Consider the following 20063-nt stretch of genomic DNA (forward strand, 5'->3'; position numbering starts at 1 on the left):
ATATTAGATATTATTATCTACATTTTACAAACTAGGAAACCAAAGTGCACTAAGATTTATTCAAGTCACAAAAAGGACAAATTGAGACACCACCTGGAATGTTGGAAATAGCACTAGACAGGAGTCAAGAAAGTTGGGTCCCACTCACAGCTCTGCCAATATTTAGCTTTTTAAGCTTGGACAAGTCTGTGGTTTCAGCATCCTTGTGTAAATTAAAGGATTTGGACTGGAGAAAGACTTGCAAAGAAATTTCAAAGGAAAACAAAACTGGGGACATATATATGTATTGGGGAATGTCTTATTTCACCAAATAAACCACTGGAAAACAAAGAAAGTGCATGCCATCTATTTTCACCTTTACTTCATAAACAGAAAAGGCATTTTAATTCCAAAGGAAGAAAAAAAACCCATAATGTCAGGGTTAATTTTTAGTATAGCTTAATGATAAACTCACGGTATTGTTGTCCACCAGGGATAGCCACCGACCCTCCCTGTGATGAGTGAATGAGAATCATGAGGACCTCTAGATGATGTTTCCAAGTTTAACCTTCTACTAATGTGGAAAAAGGGTGGAGGGGGATCATTTAATACTTCTTAGTGTAGTACTCTTTCAAAGGTTTCCCAAAATTCATTATTGAAGAACTACCTTCATCATTTTTGCCATACCCAAGTACCCAACAATTATTTGCTTATGGCTTTTATTTAAATTGACTTATTTTTGCTTAAATACATTTATTTCAAAGGAAACTTTATATCATTACCTCGAATAGAAAACGAAAATCTCTTGTCATAAATAGAAGATAACCAGATAAGTATTAAAATCCAAGTTTTATATTATTTAATTTTATTTCCTTTTACTTGTAGCTCAATACTATTGCCTCCAAAGACTCTGAGCCTAAAATGTTCTCTCTCTCTGTCTTCCCTACGGAGAGAGATTAGCACATCCTAGAAAGGTATTAAAGACTAACACTAAACTGAGCCCTCAATGTAATCAGAGAGATCAAGAAAAAAATAGAAGAGAGCCTCCTTTTCCCCATGGGATTGATTCACTATTACGTAATGTCACATGCTGACACCACCTGGATCATCTGCCACTCTGCTACTCCTGCCTCTGAAGAGGTAATGTACTCTCCCTTTTTCACTAACGCCAGAAAGAAGCAAAGACTTTAGTTTCCCAGAATTTTTAGTATTGGTAGTTAGAGACAGCGGGCTGGGGAGTGGAGTCTGAGAAAAGCACAAGAAGATAAAATAGAGAATGGAGGCTCACCTAGAGGGGGTTAAGGAAACCAAAGCATAGTGCCTGGAAAGCACTGAGATTCAGGGTCTGGTCTGCTGAAAGATCTTTGCCATAGGCCACATTTAGAAAACAGACAGCAAGCAGATTAATAACTCCATATAGCAGCTCATAGGATCTGGGCAAGTATCACTTCTTATTTTTAGATCCACTCCAACTTTAACAAACAGTCTAGCATGGTTAACACAGAGTTTCTAATCCACAGAGAATTCACATTTTTAGCTGCAAAGGCCCTTGTTATTCATGAATTATAGCAGCTTTACCTATTCTTTATAATTCAGAAACTTCATTATTAAAATGTTTGAAGCAAGCTACGGAGCATCTATCATTACTTAAAAAGTTAATTAGATTACATAAAAGAAATAATTAGATTTGCATTTTTATCTTGGTTTTAAACTTCCAAAGAAGATCACAACAGCCTGCCTGTGGGCAATTAAAAACAGCATACAGCAGAGAAATAGAGGAGAAAGGGTCTGTTTTTCCTGGCTAATTCATGATTGAGGATAGAATTACAAAATATTTTAAGGGCTTGCTGAAGCTGGGGGCTAATCCTAGACTTCTAAGCTTTGTTTATAACTCTCATTTCATTGCAAGAGAGCATCAGATACATGTGCAGTGCCAATAGTAGTATCAAATTACTTCCAGTGGGTTTACTCAGTCCTGTTCAGAGGCTGTTGGAAGGAGATTCGTTACCTGATCAATAGCACAAAAAAAGGACTATTGGCTAGAGTCAAAACAGGAGCACTGTAATTGCTTTTTGTTTACCAATGCTAAATACAATTAACAAAGAGGTACAACATAAGACAGAGGGACTACATGAGCCCGGAGCACTCCTGACTTTCATCAGTCTTATGTCGGTTCCTCCAGCCATCTCCAAAAGACAATAAATGCCAAGGTCCAGCTCTTAAATTAGAGGTCACTTAGATATTTAATGATGAAGCATATCTTTAAATATATATCTATTATTATTATCCCAGCAAAAAATTAATTAACCAGGTCATACAGGCCATGAAGGCTAATGTACAAAGTAATTATTTCTGATCTTTAGACAACTGCTTCACATAAAAAGGTAGTCCTTATTCTGCTCAGCAGATACCTGAAATGCCTGTAGTTAATCATATTGAAGGAAACAAAGGCAAGGTTTATCTCCTTAAAAGGTGAAAGTCCATCTCAAATTATTCTGTTTAATGGTTTAAGAACAATCACCTCCTTTCTTATAATATTAGCATCTCTTCTGGTTACCAGACAGGAAGAAGAATGCATATCTAATGGTGCTCTCCCATGACAAACACACAGAGACACACAAAACATATGAAGAGCACACAGGAATATATTGTAATCAAAATGGAAAATACTGTGTATGAAAAAATAGTCATATACTCTTAAGAACAGAGTAATGTCTCAGTGAAGAGACAAATACTTGGCTTTGCAAATAAGCAGCATGTATTACCGCATTTAAAAGGGACAGCTTTCCGATGAGACAAAGAGTATGTGCAAAGCAGCAGCAATGACATTTGGTTCAGGCCTTCCACAGATGGAATTTGCCATCTAATGTATGTATTAAATGACTAGGGAAGGGCAATGAATATTGTACACCAATTGTAAAGATTAACAAAAAGCTAAGAATTTCAAGTTTCACAATTAAACTTAAAAAGGCATATGTATACGAATTCATGAAATCATCGGCCCTGGCCCAGGAAGCCAAATGCCCAGGTAATACCCCATCCAGCCAGTCTACTGTTAGGAGACCATTGTTGTTCCATCAGCGATGTCAGGAGAGGACACAGCCTATATAACACACAATATAAGCCATTTGAATAACTCTAAAATTGGGGTTTGAAGAGACTATATTTTATCAAAAACTCAAAAAGTAACCTTCTTACCAAGATACTTTCATGAGCTAAATTCTCCTCCAAAGATTAAGTTTTAGCAACAAAATGCCATCAATGTTTCCTAGTAACATGCTATTGAAACCAAAGAATGTGGGATGTTGTATCCACGAAGAATAACTTCTCTAGATTCAAAAACCATGACATGCTCAATTGAGGTTGTGTAAATAAATATATAGGTGGATCAAGAAAGCAGGATTTATAAAGTATTTTCTCCTTTGCTTAGACTAGACTTACATGTACTGGTTGATTAAAATACTGTAAATATGCTTTGATGTGTCCAATAATTACAAGTGAATTTTGTTTACCTGTCAACATAACTCATAAATAAAATGCTACAAAAGACTGGCTAAGATACTCTAGTGCAATGGTAGGGGACAAGGAGGATGAAATTACTGAAGCAGTCATCTGTCCTTTGGAATTAAAGGATGAGAACTGGCATTCCCAATTCCAAGGATCATATTCCATATCTATTCCATATCTATTCCATATCTATTAGTTTGGCTTTCCATACACTTGATGAAAACTGTGCTATTTTTGTCCTGGAAGAATCAAAAATGTCCAACTTTTTCTGGGCTCTATATCGGGGGAATTACTTAATATGAAACAAATTAGAGGAATCACCATTTTCCCCAAAGCACAAACAGAGGGATTTGAATTCACTAAGCAAACAGCCTCCTAAAAGATCTGTTAATATTAAAGCATTTTAATAATCATTTAAAGTTATTAACCTGATTTTTTAATGGCAAAAATTGACTCATCAAAAAAATAAAAACATTGATTCACAAAGTCATTCATCTTGCTTTCTAAACATGGTTCACATGGTCTTAAATGTATCTCTTTGAAAATTTAGTTAGAATTTACCAAGGCAAAAGTATGTTAAAAATTATACTTAAGGAAGAAAAAAAATAATATGGTTTTTAACTATACATATAAGTTTTGAATGATTGCACATAAAATAAGCATGGGGACTTTTACAATACTGTTTTCATCATGTCTTCTTCCCATCTCTAAGGAAAAGTCCTGATTTCAATTTGTGCAAGCCATTCAGGTTTTCATTTGCTTCCATTACAATAGGCCCAGATGTGTTGGTGTGTGGTTATTGTAAGAGGTTAGACACTCTTCCTTTTCTTTCTATTATAGTTTGCAACATCAGGAACAACAGTACTGATTCACAAGTCAGCATTCTGAACTATAAGCAGACAGCAATCTTGAATGTAACCAGCTGATACTCATGATCCATAGCCAATTGCCATGGCTTAATCTCGCTGATTTTGTTAGCTAACAGGTTCTAGGACTCAAGATTTAAAAAGAAGAAAGAAGGTCAAACTTGCTCAAATGGTCTCTGTATACATTTGTTCTCAGAAGGGAAAGTACGTTTTGTACTCACCTTATTTTACTCTTTGTTCTGTTTTGTTTTCAAACAGGAGAATGTTTCTTTCATGATAGAAAAATGTGTGCAGCATCGCTTAAATCTCATATCTTGCTCAAAAAAACTGTACTAAAATTAGCCCACCAATAATCTCTCCTAAATTGGATCATGTCTATATTTTATCAAAAACCATATTTGAAAAATACTTTTAATCCATTCCCCTTCCCCCAAAACACCTGAAAGTCTGAATATCAAATACCTGCTTCATAAGTGTCAGAGATAAATATGTTTTGTGTAAGGAATATTTTTAAGCATTTGAAAAATTCTTCGAATGGTCGCACACTGATAAGATAAATACTGACAAGATACGCAGTAGTAACTGCGGTAGCTCAGGACAGAACAAACTATAAATACAGGTTATTGCTTCCTGTTATTTTTAAAATATAAATTCTTATTACGAAGATTCCTGTATTTCTAAAGTGAATGCAGCTCTGACACTTTGAATCTCTCTCTGATTTTATAATTTACACAGCTGAGATCAAGTGCTGATTAGCTTCAATTTTTAAAAATTTAAACAACGAGAAATAGCCACGATTTTAAAAGTAATTAAACTTCTATTAGAAAACCCGAAAAAACAATTTTCCTATCTTCTCAAATTAAACATTCCGATGAATAATATTTTAACATCATATTCTATAGTTTCCTGAAGAAGGCATCAATTTCATGTGGTAAAGTTACAACTAAAATCATATGTTATCAATAAATGCTATTTCATAAAAATGCTGTGAACTGATTTGGTTGCTATTCATCTGACATCCTCAGTACCACAAAACAAACATCAATTAAGACAGCCACTTGTTAGAAACACCAGTGGACTGAAAAGTGAAATACATTCAAAGTAAATAAAGAAGTAAGTAATGAAGATGTAGAAAAACATTAACAATAAATGACTGATAAGGGAACATCTCAGGAAACTTCTTCCATTCCTGCTTTACAAATAGGAGAAACAGAGAGAACTAAATGATCAGGTTATTTAACACCTACTGAGTTCTTAGAGAAGAATCCAGAGAAAAATGTAGGAAACCACAGGCTAAAAATCTTGACCTTAGCAGTAGGAGCTACACTGAAAATTCTAATAAGGGCAGAATCAGGGAACACCTGGACAGTTATTTAATTAAGGATCTCAGCATGAGTTATAAAAGAGATAAGATATCAGGAGGAGAAATTATTCCGAGATTTCATTGTAAAAGCTGACTGTCAAAAATGCCAGAGACATTCCATCTCCCCTGTATTTGGACTCTATTTTGAAACACACAGACTTGTGTATGAAAGATAGAATCAGAACTAATTAAACAACAAAAACACTGGTTAAAACCCTCAGGTGAAGATAGCTGGACAAAATGCCAAATGAGGTACAAGTACTTCTTCAGGCACCAAATTGGTACTTTAAATGGAACACCAAGTATGATTAAGAAATGAAGCAAGGCTCTAAGTTAACACCACTGGCTTTCACCAATGAAAGAGTAGAAGAGTAGAAGAGTAAACTATGACTTTATGTGAATTAATATTTTTTTCAATACAGTAAGATATATGGGGCACCTGGGTGTTGCAGTTGATTAAGTGTCTGACTTCAGCTCAGGTCATGATCTCATGGTTTGTGAGCTTGAGCCCCACATCGGGCTCTGGGCTGACAGCTCAGAGCCCGGAGGCTGCTTCAGATTTTGTGTCTCACTCTCTCTGCCCCTCCCCTCCTTGTTCTCTCTCTCCCTCTCTCTTCCTCTCTCTCTCTCTCTCTCTCTCTCTCTCTCTCTCAAAAATAAATAAAACTTTAAAAAAAATAAATACAGGAAGGTATAATATTACACTCAAGCAAAGGAATAATATAATTCACAATATACTGTCCCAACTAGGCTGAATAACAGATCCCAGAGGTTAGAAAATATCCACAGCTGGCTCAGTTGGTTAAGCATCTGACTCTTGGTTTCAGCACAGGACATGATCTCATGGTTCATGAGTTTGAGCCCTACATCGGGCTCTGCACTGACAGCACAGAGCCTGCCTGGGATTCTCTCTCTGCCCCTCCTCTGTTCTCTGTCTCTCAAAATAAAGAAAAGAAAAGAAAAAAGAAAAGAAAAGAGAAAGGAAGGGAAAGAAAGAAAGAAAGAGAAAGAAAGAGAGAGAAAGAAAGAAAGAAAGAAAGAGAAGGAAAGAAAGAGAAGGAAAAGAAAGAAAGAAAAAGAAAAAAGGAAGGAAGAAAAAAGAAAATATACACAGCAACCAAGAGAAACCACAGAGGCTGTGGTGGGCACACATAAATTTGGGATGAGTATTCCTGAGGATTAATCACCAAACAGTTCCTTATTTTATGGCTTTCTAGAAGTCACATACCTATGTTCCTATTCAAAAGTGGAGGTCAGTTCCCTTACCGATCTCAGAGAGCTATTAGTTAAATTAACCATCAAGTTTCTAAAGGAATGCCAGAAATCAGAATCCCTTCCCAGACCATTGTAATCATTATCTATGCATTTGTGTCACAGTGCCACAACAAAAAAGGGGAATTTTTAAATTGTGATACAATTATTTGGGAACACGTTTTTCTTCCTTTCTAGATTGTAAGTTCCTTGAAGACACATAATTATTCATTGATGTTCACACTCCCCACAGCACCTAGCAGAAATGCAGTTACTATTTCTTAAAGAACAAATTAATCATTATCAATCTTTGCCCAGGTCATAAGACTCTTCTCATAACTGACCTACTCAGACAGTCCTAACAAGCAAATAAGTATAAGCTTCTCCCTGTGATACTATTAAGACGGTAAAATACAAAGCAGAAAGTGGTTTGTGGCAATAAAAATAGCATGTGTGTGCTACCTTTGAAACCATTTAGGTTTCCACTGGGTTGTGCTAGGCAAATGGCAGAAGGAAAAAGAGATAAGGTTTATTCTGTTTACGTGTCACATCAGAAAAGAATGCTTAGACCACCACACGGTCGATGTTTCCTACATCCACTCATACAATTTTATACAACCTCCTTGAGCAACAGCCCTGTTGGTGCTGTAAACAGGAAAGGGGCACATTTGCAGCATTTTCAATTCCGTTTTCAAGGAGGAAAGTATCTAAGTATAATCAGCCGAGAGTAATAAAATACACTGACCTGGATCTGTTGCTGCAGGAGATTAATTTTGTGCTGCTGCTGCAGAAGTTGCTGCTGTTGTCTTGCAATCTATCAGAAATAAAGTTTCATTAAGTTCAAATGAAATGCTTGCACCTTTGCCATTACCCCAGGTATCTCTCTTGGAATTGCAAGAATGCTTTACTGTACTCCTATGTGAAACAGTTCCTATAAAATGAGAGAGGCAGACTTAGTAAGTTGGAGAAAATGAAAAATTTCAAACAGGTGCCGCCTCTCTGCTTACCCCCTAAATCTCTCTCTGTAGATGAACAGGACCCCTTGTACGACATTTGTGAGCAGTTCATCCATATCTGCAATGGTCGTCGGGAAAGAATGGGAATTTTGAAATCTGATCTTTGGACAAAAAAGACGGGAAAACTCTGGCTACATTTTCTCAAGAGCTTAATTTGGATGTAAAAAGTAAAATCTGTAAGCAAAGACAGGAAATAACTTTCTATTACTTACAAACATGGTCTATTTGGTGAAATCTTTTCTGAAGGGAAGATTTTCAGAACTGATAAAACTTACAAATATTGTCAAGGGAGTGCAAAAGAAAACAGCAAAAACTCAAATCTTTTTTTCTTGTTGATGTCACACATACAAAGCATTTTTTAGAAACAAAATTCAATATTCATCCATTTATCCTTTTGAGGGCAATGTGTTCATTTTAAAGGTCACGATCCACATATGAGTTTTACCTTCATCCAAAATCAAATTCAACATGTTAACACGTAATCTGGTCTATATGAAGAAATATTAACCACCTAAAGCAGGCTCTGTGGAGGATCCGAATCTGCCCCTCAGAAGAGCAAACACCTCCTTTAGCATAATGGTGCTTACTATAAAACATGAGGAAGGCATCAGGCTGTTTATTGCCTCAAAAGCTGAAGTCCGGGGGATACCCCTTATGAGAACACACTGCCAGCGTAAGAAGCTAGACGGAGAAGTGGCCCCAGATTACTTAGAAGGCCTTGGTTTTGTAGTGCCCTATAGGTAAGAGTTACAGCTTTTTTGTTCCTATTTCTTCTATTTCCAAAAGCCAATATTCTAGAATGGGCAATCTTAGAAGTAGCAATGAAGGTGGATCAGCCTTCAACTGTATATTTCTTGAGTCTTTTTGATTCTTTAGCCTAGAATAGAGGGAAACACCCAAATCACATTTCATTGAGCCCGAGATAACAAAAAATAGCAGTCTACTCCAAAATGTTGTTTTGTGGTTTCTGGTGATGACTGGCTCATACTGGAACTCATGATAAAGCTGCCCCTATCATAGGCTAGAGTTTGAGAAGTGGGACTACTCCCCTCCAAAGCTTTATAAGCAAAACAGAAACACTATGTAATCAGATTGGAAAGGCTCAGTCTGCTTGTCACTATTCAAATCAGAAATGGGCAACTCACTCGGCAACTCTAGGTATAGATGTGGGACCCTCTGAATATTTATTTCCTCTTAGCAAGCCAGTGAAACACTACTAGGCATCTAATATTGATGGTCCCTCCTAAATGATAAAGTGCTGCATAGAAATGCATCCAAAACACCACAGTGCAATTACTATCACCCACTCTAGACGTATGGGTTTGACACAGTGAAGTATGGTACATAAGCACCATGTGGCTCAAATTCTGAATTTTATTTGCCAATCGGTTGAGCTACATGCTCGCTTCATTGAGCATGACAACCTAGTTTTAAGTGTCATTTAATTTTCATTTTGAAATATAATTACAAAGTGTTCACTGTAAGATATCACTCGTCTGCAAATGTGTCAAGATTAATTTGTGCTAGCTTATTCACAAGTGTCAATAGTTAATTACTGTGTCATCTCTGGATGGCTAAATGACATTCTAACTTCTGATTTTTTACAGTGTTCCTTTATGTTATTTTCCATTAGGGGCTGAGTCCATATTCCTACATGTGGGCAAATATTCAAGCATATAAAATACCAGACGTCACAACTCATTAAAATCAACAGAGCATATATTGCTCTATATACCCCTATAAAATACATTTAACTGAAAAGATAATTCCAGTAATAATGTCAGATTTCTAAAAACTGCACATTAATTTGGGTCCATCTGATCTAAAGCATCAGGGACTACTCTATAGGATCATTGTTATTAGATTAATGTACTCTTATGAGACAGGAAAAAGGTTTGGGAAAGTGATTTATTTTTTAAAAGATATACACTTAAACTTTGCTATTTTTTCTTCTTTCTCACTTCTAAATCAATGAAATCAAATTCTTAGAGGAGCCATGTGCTAATTTGTTTTCAATGATTTACCTATGCTATAAATAGAGTGACCATATAATTTATCATTCAAACCCGGCCAACTTTTGCAAGTGGAATAGGGGTTATTAATAATTACTCTGGGAAACAGGCATTAGCCATGGTTATTCTGGGAAAACTGAGGCCTATGGTCACCTTAGCTTTAAAGTCAGAGAAAATCATGGGACCAGTAAGCTTAAAGATCTTCAAAGTTTCTCTAGACCAGGACCCTTCTTTTCCGGATGAGAAGAGTAGGCCCAGAGAGAAGCAACTTACTCATGGGTAAGCTACACTAGGATTGCATGCGATGTCTGTGTGAATGAGTCCCTAAATAATTAATCAAATCCAAATGTTCTGGAATAACGTTATCACTTTCAGTTATGCCCAGTTGCTATGATGCCTTTCTTTGTTCTCCACATATCCCCTCAGTATTCTTAAAGACCCTGGATTTCCAGAAGTCTTCTTCCTTTGTTTTTCCATCTTTCTCTTTCCTTCTTCTTTTCTTCTTCTCCTTCTTTTTTTATTTTATTTTTTAGTTTTAGGAATGCTTATGACAAATAAACCAATCAATGTGATTACTCGCTGAGCTTGGCGCATTCCACCTCTCCAGTTCATCAGCTCCTTTTGCAGGGCTCACCTGTTCTTGCTGTTGGCGAGCAAGGTCCATTTGCTGCCGTTGTTTCTCAATTTGTGAGGCTGCCAGTTTTTTCTGTTCATCATGCGCTGCCAAGAGCTGCTCCCGTAAACTGATCAGCTGGGTAATCATAGTAGAGAGTTGCCGTTCTTTCTCTGCCAGGCTCTCAGGTGTACCTAAAATGGAAGTGAGAAGATATCTCACAAGTTTGAGAAAAGTCTGAATGAATTGGGGAAAAGTGGAGGGCGGATTTCGAAAGGGACTACCCTAAGACACTTAACCATCTGGGACAGTAACTGGAGGTTACTGTGAGTATAGGAACACTACAGAGTATCAGTGGAATGAACACCAGAGTTAGTCACCGACCCTGCCAATTAAAAGTATCATTGCTAATAAAATTCTCGCTCTTCCCTCTGGCTCTTTAAAACAAAACAAAACAAAACAAAAAGTAGAACTATCCCCATTCTCGCCTTTTTACCATATTCCCTCTCTCTCACCCCCCCCCCACCCCTACTTATCCCCACCAAATCTATCTGATCAAGATAGGAAACCTATGATATTTAGTACCAAAGATTAGAAACCATGGGTTGTATTAATATTCTATAATATTAGCTAGTTATCTCTATCTCAGTGACCAACACAGGATCTAAGACATAGTAAGTGCTTAATAAGTGTTACAGAAGGAATTTTCCAATCACTGATCTCATAAAACTTTTCTATTGTGCAAAGACCTGTCTCTGAAGCTTGGATGTCAGGAGTTGTTCTCTTGGCCTTGGAACGAGTTCTACAGAGAGGGAGGGAAAAAAAAAAAACTGCCTTGCCTCAGGTAAGGATAGGATTGAATCTTATGTTTTTCCCCCTGTGAAGGGATCAAGCTAAAGTTCTCAAGTTCATCCTTAAAGGCAACAATGTTGCTTGGAGGCCTCTCTCACCCTTTTGTCATTTGTCATTCTTCAAAGGGAAAAAACACATTCGAGGTTGAAAAGGTTATGCATAAGGATGTGCTGTTTAATGAATATGATGTCGCTGAACACTTATGGTATGCACTAATGGTGCTGAACAGTCTTTTTATGGGCAAATTGCACAGCTCTCCTAAGTAAAGGGTACAGAATCCTTTTGTGAATCTAAATTAGAGCATTTACCACAGCATAAGATAAGAATTTCAACCCACTGTATCTGAGCCACACAGGTTTCATTATGAAGAAATGATCTATGATTTGAAAGCTTTTCAGAAAGATGCCACCAGCTGTCAAAGGGGACAAAGATTGCCGATTTTTGTGTGTGTGGAAGAGTAGACTTCCAATCTCCTTATGAAACTCCCCTCAGTCCTGCTAAGAAAGCACGAGGACAATCTGAGAAACTAAAAATATTTCAGTTAGCAGTGGTCCTATTTTCTTAGTGGCTGCAGGGACAAACAGAGCCTTCAGAGGATGCTGGCTAGTACTTGCTAGTGTATGATTCCCAGAAGGTAAGACTGATGTCAGCAGAGAAGCTATGCCACTTAGGACTATCTTGGGGTTTGTAATATCAATTCAAGTCCTTAAAAAATAAAGAAAAAAACAAACTGTCAGTATCCCATATGCTTAAAGATTCACTGAGTTGAAAGATGGCCTAAAATCAAAATTAAAAGAAAAATAATCATGAGATGATGTTAGAAAATGTATTCAACTGATAAAGGAACAAATACTGTATCCAGCTGTTCTTTCTAGCTACTGGAATTGATTTTTTTTAAATGAGTTTTTATTTCAGCAATAGGAATTTCAGCTTGGTAAAAAAAAGAACTTCATGAATACAAAAGCAGGTTCCCAGTGGGAATCATAAAATTTCTTCAAAAGTACAACAAGCTCAGTTAATTCATGATGTGTGTGTGTGTGTATATGTATATATATATATATATATATATATACGAATGAGAAGACAAAAAAAGTATGAAATGTATTTATTTACTTATTTTAGTCATTTCTAATTAAAACAAAATACTTCCTGAATGGCAACTATATACCAGAATACTGATACTATGGCAAGAAAAAGCAGATAGACTTCTCTACTCTTGTGCACTTTGGAGTCCAAAGTGCATGAGAGTAGGGAACCTTAATCAAGCAATTACACATATAAATGTAAACAAAAACTAAATAAGAATTACAAAATGACAGATATTTGGGGGAAGTTTAACCAAGTTTGGGAGGCCCAAGTGTAAGAAAGATAGTCTGAAAAAGTAACAAATTATCAGGAAGATGAATAGAGTTAAGTAGTCAAAGAGTTGGAGGGTGATCAAGGAGCTTTTCAGGAGAAACAACACAGGCAAAAGCCCCGGGGTGGGGGGGGGGGGGGAGGGGGCAGTGGAGGGGAGTTCCAGTGTGTTCCACAAGTTGAAAGAAGGTAGTAAAACTTGAGCAAGGAAAAAAAAAGGGGGGGAGTAGAGTACCAGATGAGGTACAGAGGTAGTAAAAGTTCACACCATTCAGTGAACTAATAGACCATGCTTGATAAACTTCATACTTATTCTAAGAATGTTTCAAAAATAACTACAGTATTTTAAATAAGGGATGAATGATGTGGTCATTCTACCTATGGTGTGGAAAATAGTCTGGAAGATTATAAGAGTAGATATTTGGGATATATGGACATTTTATTGCATATGTTTTTGGAAATATTCTGATCTACCTGTAATTTTCTTACTATACCTTTCTATATGAGGTGAGTTAAGAGAAGACTTACTGGAAACTGGGAAAGTTACTGCATCACAATTCTTAAAAAAGAGAAGCATTCATAGGAAATTTGGGGCAAGGGCCAACACAAGAGTTGGATCTGGTATTTACACTCCCAAGGAAAAACTAGAAGGTTTTCTCTTCTCCTAGGTTAAATAATGTTGTTTTAACAATCTTCAATACAGTCCCCTTCCTCCTCTACATAGGAAACAGAGAAGCTGAGGATAACATATACATGACTTCTTAGCTTCTTCTGTTCAAGGTGAAGCCAAAGGTCTATAAATGCATTCGTGCTTCCAATGCTACTAGACATGTATATATGCATTTACAGAATAACACAATTTAACTGATCTTTTTACAAATCAGTATGATATTCAAGTTGTTTAATTGTAAAAATTCAGTGACATCTAAATAATTTTTTAAAAAGCATGCCAGAGAGCAATATTTTTAGAAAATTTAGGCATTCATATAAGACTATTGCTATCTTTTCCTTAAATTTGAGGAGCACATATATATTTTGAATAGATGTGAGTGCCGTAATGAATGCAGTTGGAATGAAATATAGTAGCAAAACAAATCTAAAATTCTCCCTCAACAGGGAATTTATATATACACATACATATATGTATATATAAATTTACATATATACATATATATAATTAAGGAGAAATCAATTTACACCGTACAATAGCTGACACTCTCTAAATGTGATGCATGACCATTTTTCTGTTCTATACCCATTGTATTTGTTCACATATAGTGATTTACACCTAAGTAGTTAAAACCTGTAGTGTTAGATTTTTCTGTTTTAATTAACAGCAAATGTTTATACTGCTGTACTAAAAATAACATCGAATCTGAATCACATTAATAAACCAACCTGTGAACACAAGTTATTTCATCTCAAAAAATACTAGTTTAGGGGCACCTGCGTGGCTCAGTTTGTTAAGCGTCTGACTTCAGCTCAGGTCATGATCTCATGGTTGGTGTGTTCAAGCCCCACATGAGGCTCTGTGCAACGGTGTGGAGCCTGCTTTGGATTCTCTCTCCCTCTCTCTCTCTCTCTGCCCCTCCCCAACTCCTGCTCTCTCTCTCAAAAGAAATACATAAGCTTAAAAAAATACTAGTTTAGTTGAATGTATAATTTTGCTATGGAAAAAAAAACTACAGACTTACAATGGTTCAAGTTTTCTTACTTCATGACTGTGCAACAGTAATATGCATCCAGTAACACAGGGAATGATCCTCTCTGTAGGTGCTGGGCAGTAGCAGAGACCCGCAGCTCCCACTGAGCCACACAATCAGGAGAGCAAAGCACTGATTCAGTTCAACCATACTGCACCCATACATTCTGGTTTTCACTTTCCGTCTGATATTCAATCAATTGTATAGATACTCAACACTTTCTTATAAAACAGACTTGATGTTAGATGATTTTGCCCAACTGTGAGCTAATGAAGGTGTTCTGAGCACACTGAAGGTAGGCTAGGCTATGGTAGGTGGATTAGATGCATTTTGAACTATTAAATGCATATTTTCAACTTAAAATGGGTTCATCCGGATGTAACTCCATCATAAGTAGAGGAAGATCTATATAACTGTCAGGGTTGTTGAAAAAGTAGACAATTTATGGGGCATAGTGAGGCAACCTAAATACTGTCCGGCTATGTTGAAGCCAAAAGGCCACATAGAAAACTCTTATAAGGCGGTTTAACTCTCTGTAAAAAGTCTTGTCTTGAATTATGTTTTCAGTTGTGATAAAATCAACTTGGAAAAAAGGAAAGTCAGATCCAGAGAATCTGCCCAGGCCAGCAGAGGTCATCAGTAGCTGCCTATCATCTGTTTCACATCCTTCAGGCTATCTTAAAATCTCCAAAAAGCACTGCTGGAAAATAGTCTCGCCCACACAAAAACAGAGGTAGTTTCATAAACCGCAAAGAGGGAACCAGCAAAAAACCTTCTGCACACAGCTTCTCTACAAGTCAATGTGCCTGCTTTTATCCAATATCACACACACTGTGTGCCTGACACTCTCCGCTATAAACTGTATCTATTCTCCAACTCCAAAGACAGTGCAGCAGGTTTTTTTTTTTTTTTTCCCATGGGGTCGTCTTTATCCCCAAACCACATCTGTCTTGAGTTTCTCTCAGATTAGTCAGGTGGATCAGTGCTCCCCAGGGCCTGCTCCAGCTGAAGTATTTTAATTTGACTAAACACCTGATTTATTTTATCTCTCCGATGAGAAAGGCAGTTTGTCTTAATAGAGCCTGTCAGCCCACAGCCCCATTCACAGCAATTTACAGGCAGCCAGGGACGCTGGAAGAGAAGAGTGCCGTGATTCTGTATTTTATCCTCCTCCAGAAAGCACCTAAAAGCAGCTATTCACTGCTACTGCATGTGGCATTTTAGAACTGAATTAGCTTTTTATTCAAGTAACTACACTTGTTGTGAATAGCTTATCTGTAAAATTGCTACATTCACTACTGATTTTATTAACCTTTGGCTCTATCACAAAATGGTCTTCAGTTAGGAAAGACCTTTAAAATTGACACATTTTTTTTCTTAGGGGCCTTTATTCCAGTGACTTCAGATTTACTGAGTTTGATCCATTGAATTCTTTACCAGTTGTACTTAAAATTTTGAGTCTCAATAGGAAGTCAATAGTGTGTAAATAAGGAAACACTTTTCAAAATGTAAATATGGCAGCAATTTCCCTCATCAAAAGTTTTCAAATACCATCTTTCACTATAACAGTTTTAAAATCAGCCCTCTAGCCCTTTTTGGTCATAATCTGAAGAACTTGAAAAAAATGAACTAACATAGACTACTTTTTTTTTTAACTTTACCAACTATAACTCCCTGTCCATAGGCCCAAAAACCAACAAAGAAAACTCAAAATTGATGAGAACTTAGGTAAAATAAAAAGATAATTAGGATAAATCCCTTTGTGGTATAGAATTTAAAATTAAAAATAAAAATCAGGTTTAAAATTTACAGTTTTTCTTTTCCTTTTTTTTTAACATCAGCTCACAGAAAGAATGTGCACGGCACTCTGCTAGTTAATTTCACCCACAGTGACAGTCCATGGTGCTAGAAATAAGACTGGGCATTGGGAAGTTACAGAGGACTCAACATCTGGACAAGGCAGGCACCTTGCAGAGCACTTTACTAGAGATTTGCCTCACCTTCTTACAATATTCTCAGACCTAGGACTTTTACAATATAAACATTTCACACAGGTTACTCTCTTTATAGCTGTCCCCTGCAAGTGATAACATATGTGGTGATAACTCAGTTTTTCTAATGAGAAAACCCAGAAACCAGCACAGCAGTGGGAAGAGAGACAGACTAAAAGAGGGAAGGGAGAAGCTCACTCACCGAGTTGGCCAAATTAAATTTTGTGAGTTTCTCTGCATAGTTTTTATCTCTTCACTCTTATGAAATGAAGGGAAATGGTGTTAAAACGTAATGTGTACCAAGCCAAATAAAACGAACATCAACAAATGGCATTATCTAGAAATGTGTCTCAGGGAATTAAAACAAGACTTCCACCTAAACGTGCTCAGTCATTGAATCACACATCACTATAATAAGCTTAATAAGACTTAACAATGAAATTACAAGAAACCTGGTGAACTACAAGTATGTGTGTTCAGAATGATGGGGAGGGAAGGCAGTGACACTGGAGTGGAGTTCTGATGGAGACACACTTCTCCACATCAATCCTAGAAAGATTAAAGCACTTAGCAGTAATTTCAAAGCAGCATCAACCAAAGAACTCAGCCAACAATCCAGAAAGATTTTAAATTAAGTTGAAAAGAAAAGCTCTTAAGAGTGAATTCCCTGGTTAGTTCTAATTTTTTTTTTTTCAAATGGACATTGTTTGAGAAGAAAGCCAAAATACAATGCTGGTCATAAAAGAAAGCTGCATTTGATCTTTTCTGCCCACAGGTAACCTGGTTAAACTGCTGTGCTCATGCTGCAGACTCCTCACACATCAGATGGGCTGTGATGTCCCCACTTCACAAGCACAGTCCATCATTTAGCATTGGCCTTTTTTGATATAGCCTTCTTTTAAATGTCACAAAATAGGGCAGCAAAAAGTCAACAAAAAATAAATAGGGTAAGCTAAAGAAACTAACAATCTATCAGAAGGTCCCCTGATAAAAGTTACTTTGTGGTGACTGCCTGAGAAAGGAACCCCTGTCCCAGTGTACCAGCAGCTAATTTGAGTTCTGAATCCAACAGCAGTTTGAAAAGCTTTCCACTCTAAAGGGCCCCAGTGCATCATAAAGATAAAGGATTTCAGTACAAAACCACCACAAAGACCTCTATTATCTTATCAGTCTTTGGTTACAACAGCTGAACCAATATGACTAAATTCTGAATGACTTTTTTCAAAACAGCAAAATACTGGAATTTCTTTGTTTTCTCATCAGTCAGCTATTGTCATTGCTCCCATATGCTACTGTCCATTTCTTAGTAAATAAAAGTTTAATAAATGCAGTGATTGTGCTCCTAGGAATCACTTAGGGACCACTACACAGGAAATGTGGCTCATGGACTGAGTGAGGTACAGACTGTCTTTGGTTTTTGTTTTTGTTTTTGTTTTTTTTCCCACCAAATGTATGAGAATTTCCCTCCTAAAATGTAAACAACTCTCATTTAAAATGTTATTAAAATCTACTGTGTACAAACAAGACAAGAATACCCAGGAACTCCCTAAATTAAGATCAAACTCCCCTGTCTATTCCAGGCACACTCACCTCTCCTTCAGCTTCCTCTCTCTCTAGCTGCAAAAGGAAGTCTATTCCTGGATCAACTGAGGTCTATTCATGTTGCAGATCCCAAAAGAGCAAGAACAATCCATGGAATCCTGCCATCTAGGCTCCTAACCTCACAGCTGGGCCTTCAGCCCGTTGTGCTTTATTAGCTCATCCTTTTGGGATCCGGAAATGAAGGTATCCTGAAACATCCCTCCTTCAGCAGAAGACAGGCTGCCTTTACATCACTGTTCTCTATGGATGATAACTGGTCAATGGCTACATCTCCATAATTCGCACATAAAAATTGTAATATTTGGCCTTTCAGAAACATGGAATTCTTTGGTCCTTTAGGGAAAAAAAACAATAAAAGAATTTTTTCAATAGTGCTGAATATAGAATTGGCTCTTTCTCAAGAAGTTCCATCAGAATTAGGAGGCAGGAAAGGAAAGATTAAGAAAAAAAGGCCTTATTTAGCAAAGTATTGTCTTAAGAAATTTTATGTGTTACCTTATTTAATCCTCATCCCAAATGTCGCATTGTTACTTTCATCTCACAGACAAAACCCCAAGCTTTCAAAAAGTAAAGAAACTTGACCAGAGATCATTTGATTGGATATGAATTCAGGCCTTCTGATTCCTAATCCAAGGAAGTCTGGAGGTGAAGAAAGAGGTATCTTCCCTTACATCAGAGTTAGAATACATCGTGGGGAATTTCTAAAAGTCAGGAGTAATGCTCTAAGGGACCTAGAATTTTAATGCCACGTAAGACTGAGAAATGCTCAAATTCTCAGTAAGGCTTTATTTACAAAATAATTTTAAAAGCTAGGCTAGGCAATTAGAAAACCAAAGAGGTGAGTAAATTGAACTTTGACAACTTACAGATGTAAAAATAGATCTTGATTTAAGTGATATGCTTGGAGTTACTCAGGAAATTAGCACCCTGCCTGGCAGTCAAGATCCCCTGCTATGTTTTATTCTCCAAAACCTCTCTCCTCAACAAGCATATGGCCTCCTGGTTCCAAATCCAAATACAAAGATTTTGTAGACCATGGCATTCCCAAACATTCCAGATACAAAATTTACAACACTGATGAAAGACTGAGAAATACACTCAAATATTTGCACACATCAAGTGTGCTGCTGTCTTAGGGTGCACTGTGGCTGCCGACTGAGATGGTCAGGTGCTAGCCAAGAGGAAGTTACCTGGAGAAGTGTAGGAAGTTTTCCTACGAAGGACTGAGGAACCTCTCTGATACAACTAAGGCTTAGAACAGTTGCTTGTACAAACACACCATATCCTTCCCCGTTTCCGGTATTTACAACTTGCCTAGTGTAAATCAAGGGAATCCTTTCCCTAGCCCAATATGCGTGATTGTACAATAATAATAATTGCTTAAACTTATATAGCAATTGCTTTTTAAGCAACTGCTTAGGAAGAGCTTTCTATATATTTATTTGTTTGTTCCTCACAACAATCCTATGCAGTGGGTCATAGTGTTATCCGCATGTTAAAGATAAGGAAACCGAGGCATAAAAAGGTCAAGCAATTTGCCCACGTCCTAAGCTATTAAGTTATATGTCTAAGATTCAAAATCAGGCAGTTTGGCTACAAAGTCTGCCCTCTTAACCCTATGATGAATGGAGAATAGTACTCCTAAATGATCCACCTTCTAAAAACAACTTCACCCCGACAATGTAGCTGAAATTCTATCGGAGGTTTGTTTTTTAGGTTGTGTGTGTGCGTGTGTGTGTGTGTGTGTGTGTGTGTGTGTGTGTGTTTAATACAATGTATCCTGAGGTCCTTACTAAAATGAAAGAATTTACCTACGGAAGGATATATGACACCTTTTGTTTTTTTTGTTTTGTTTTGTTTTGTTTTTTGTTTTTGTTTTTTTTTAAAGTTTACTTATTTTTGAGAGAGAGAGCGAGCTGAAGAGGGGCAGAGAGAGAGGGAGACACAGAATC

General features: G+C 36.9%; 1 protein-coding gene across 14 annotated transcripts in view; it reads right to left on the bottom strand.

Moving 5' to 3' along the window:
* SOX6 (SRY-box transcription factor 6) overlaps positions 1 to 20063 on the bottom strand; it is a 377057-nt gene that overhangs the window by 193593 nt on the left and 163401 nt on the right. For all 14 annotated transcript variants that reach the window (XM_042907314.1, XM_042907313.1, XM_042907310.1 and 11 more), the window contains exons 5-6: positions 10629 to 10801; positions 7712 to 7780 (exon numbers count right to left, since the gene is read on the bottom strand). In XM_042907314.1, coding sequence (XP_042763248.1) covers positions 7712 to 7780; positions 10629 to 10801 — 242 coding nt within the window. The remainder of the gene's footprint in view (positions 1 to 7711; positions 7781 to 10628; positions 10802 to 20063) is intronic.

Source organism: Panthera leo, chromosome D1, assembly GCF_018350215.1.
Source record: "Panthera leo isolate Ple1 chromosome D1, P.leo_Ple1_pat1.1, whole genome shotgun sequence".
In the NCBI taxonomy this organism is placed as follows: Eukaryota; Metazoa; Chordata; class Mammalia; order Carnivora; family Felidae; genus Panthera; species Panthera leo.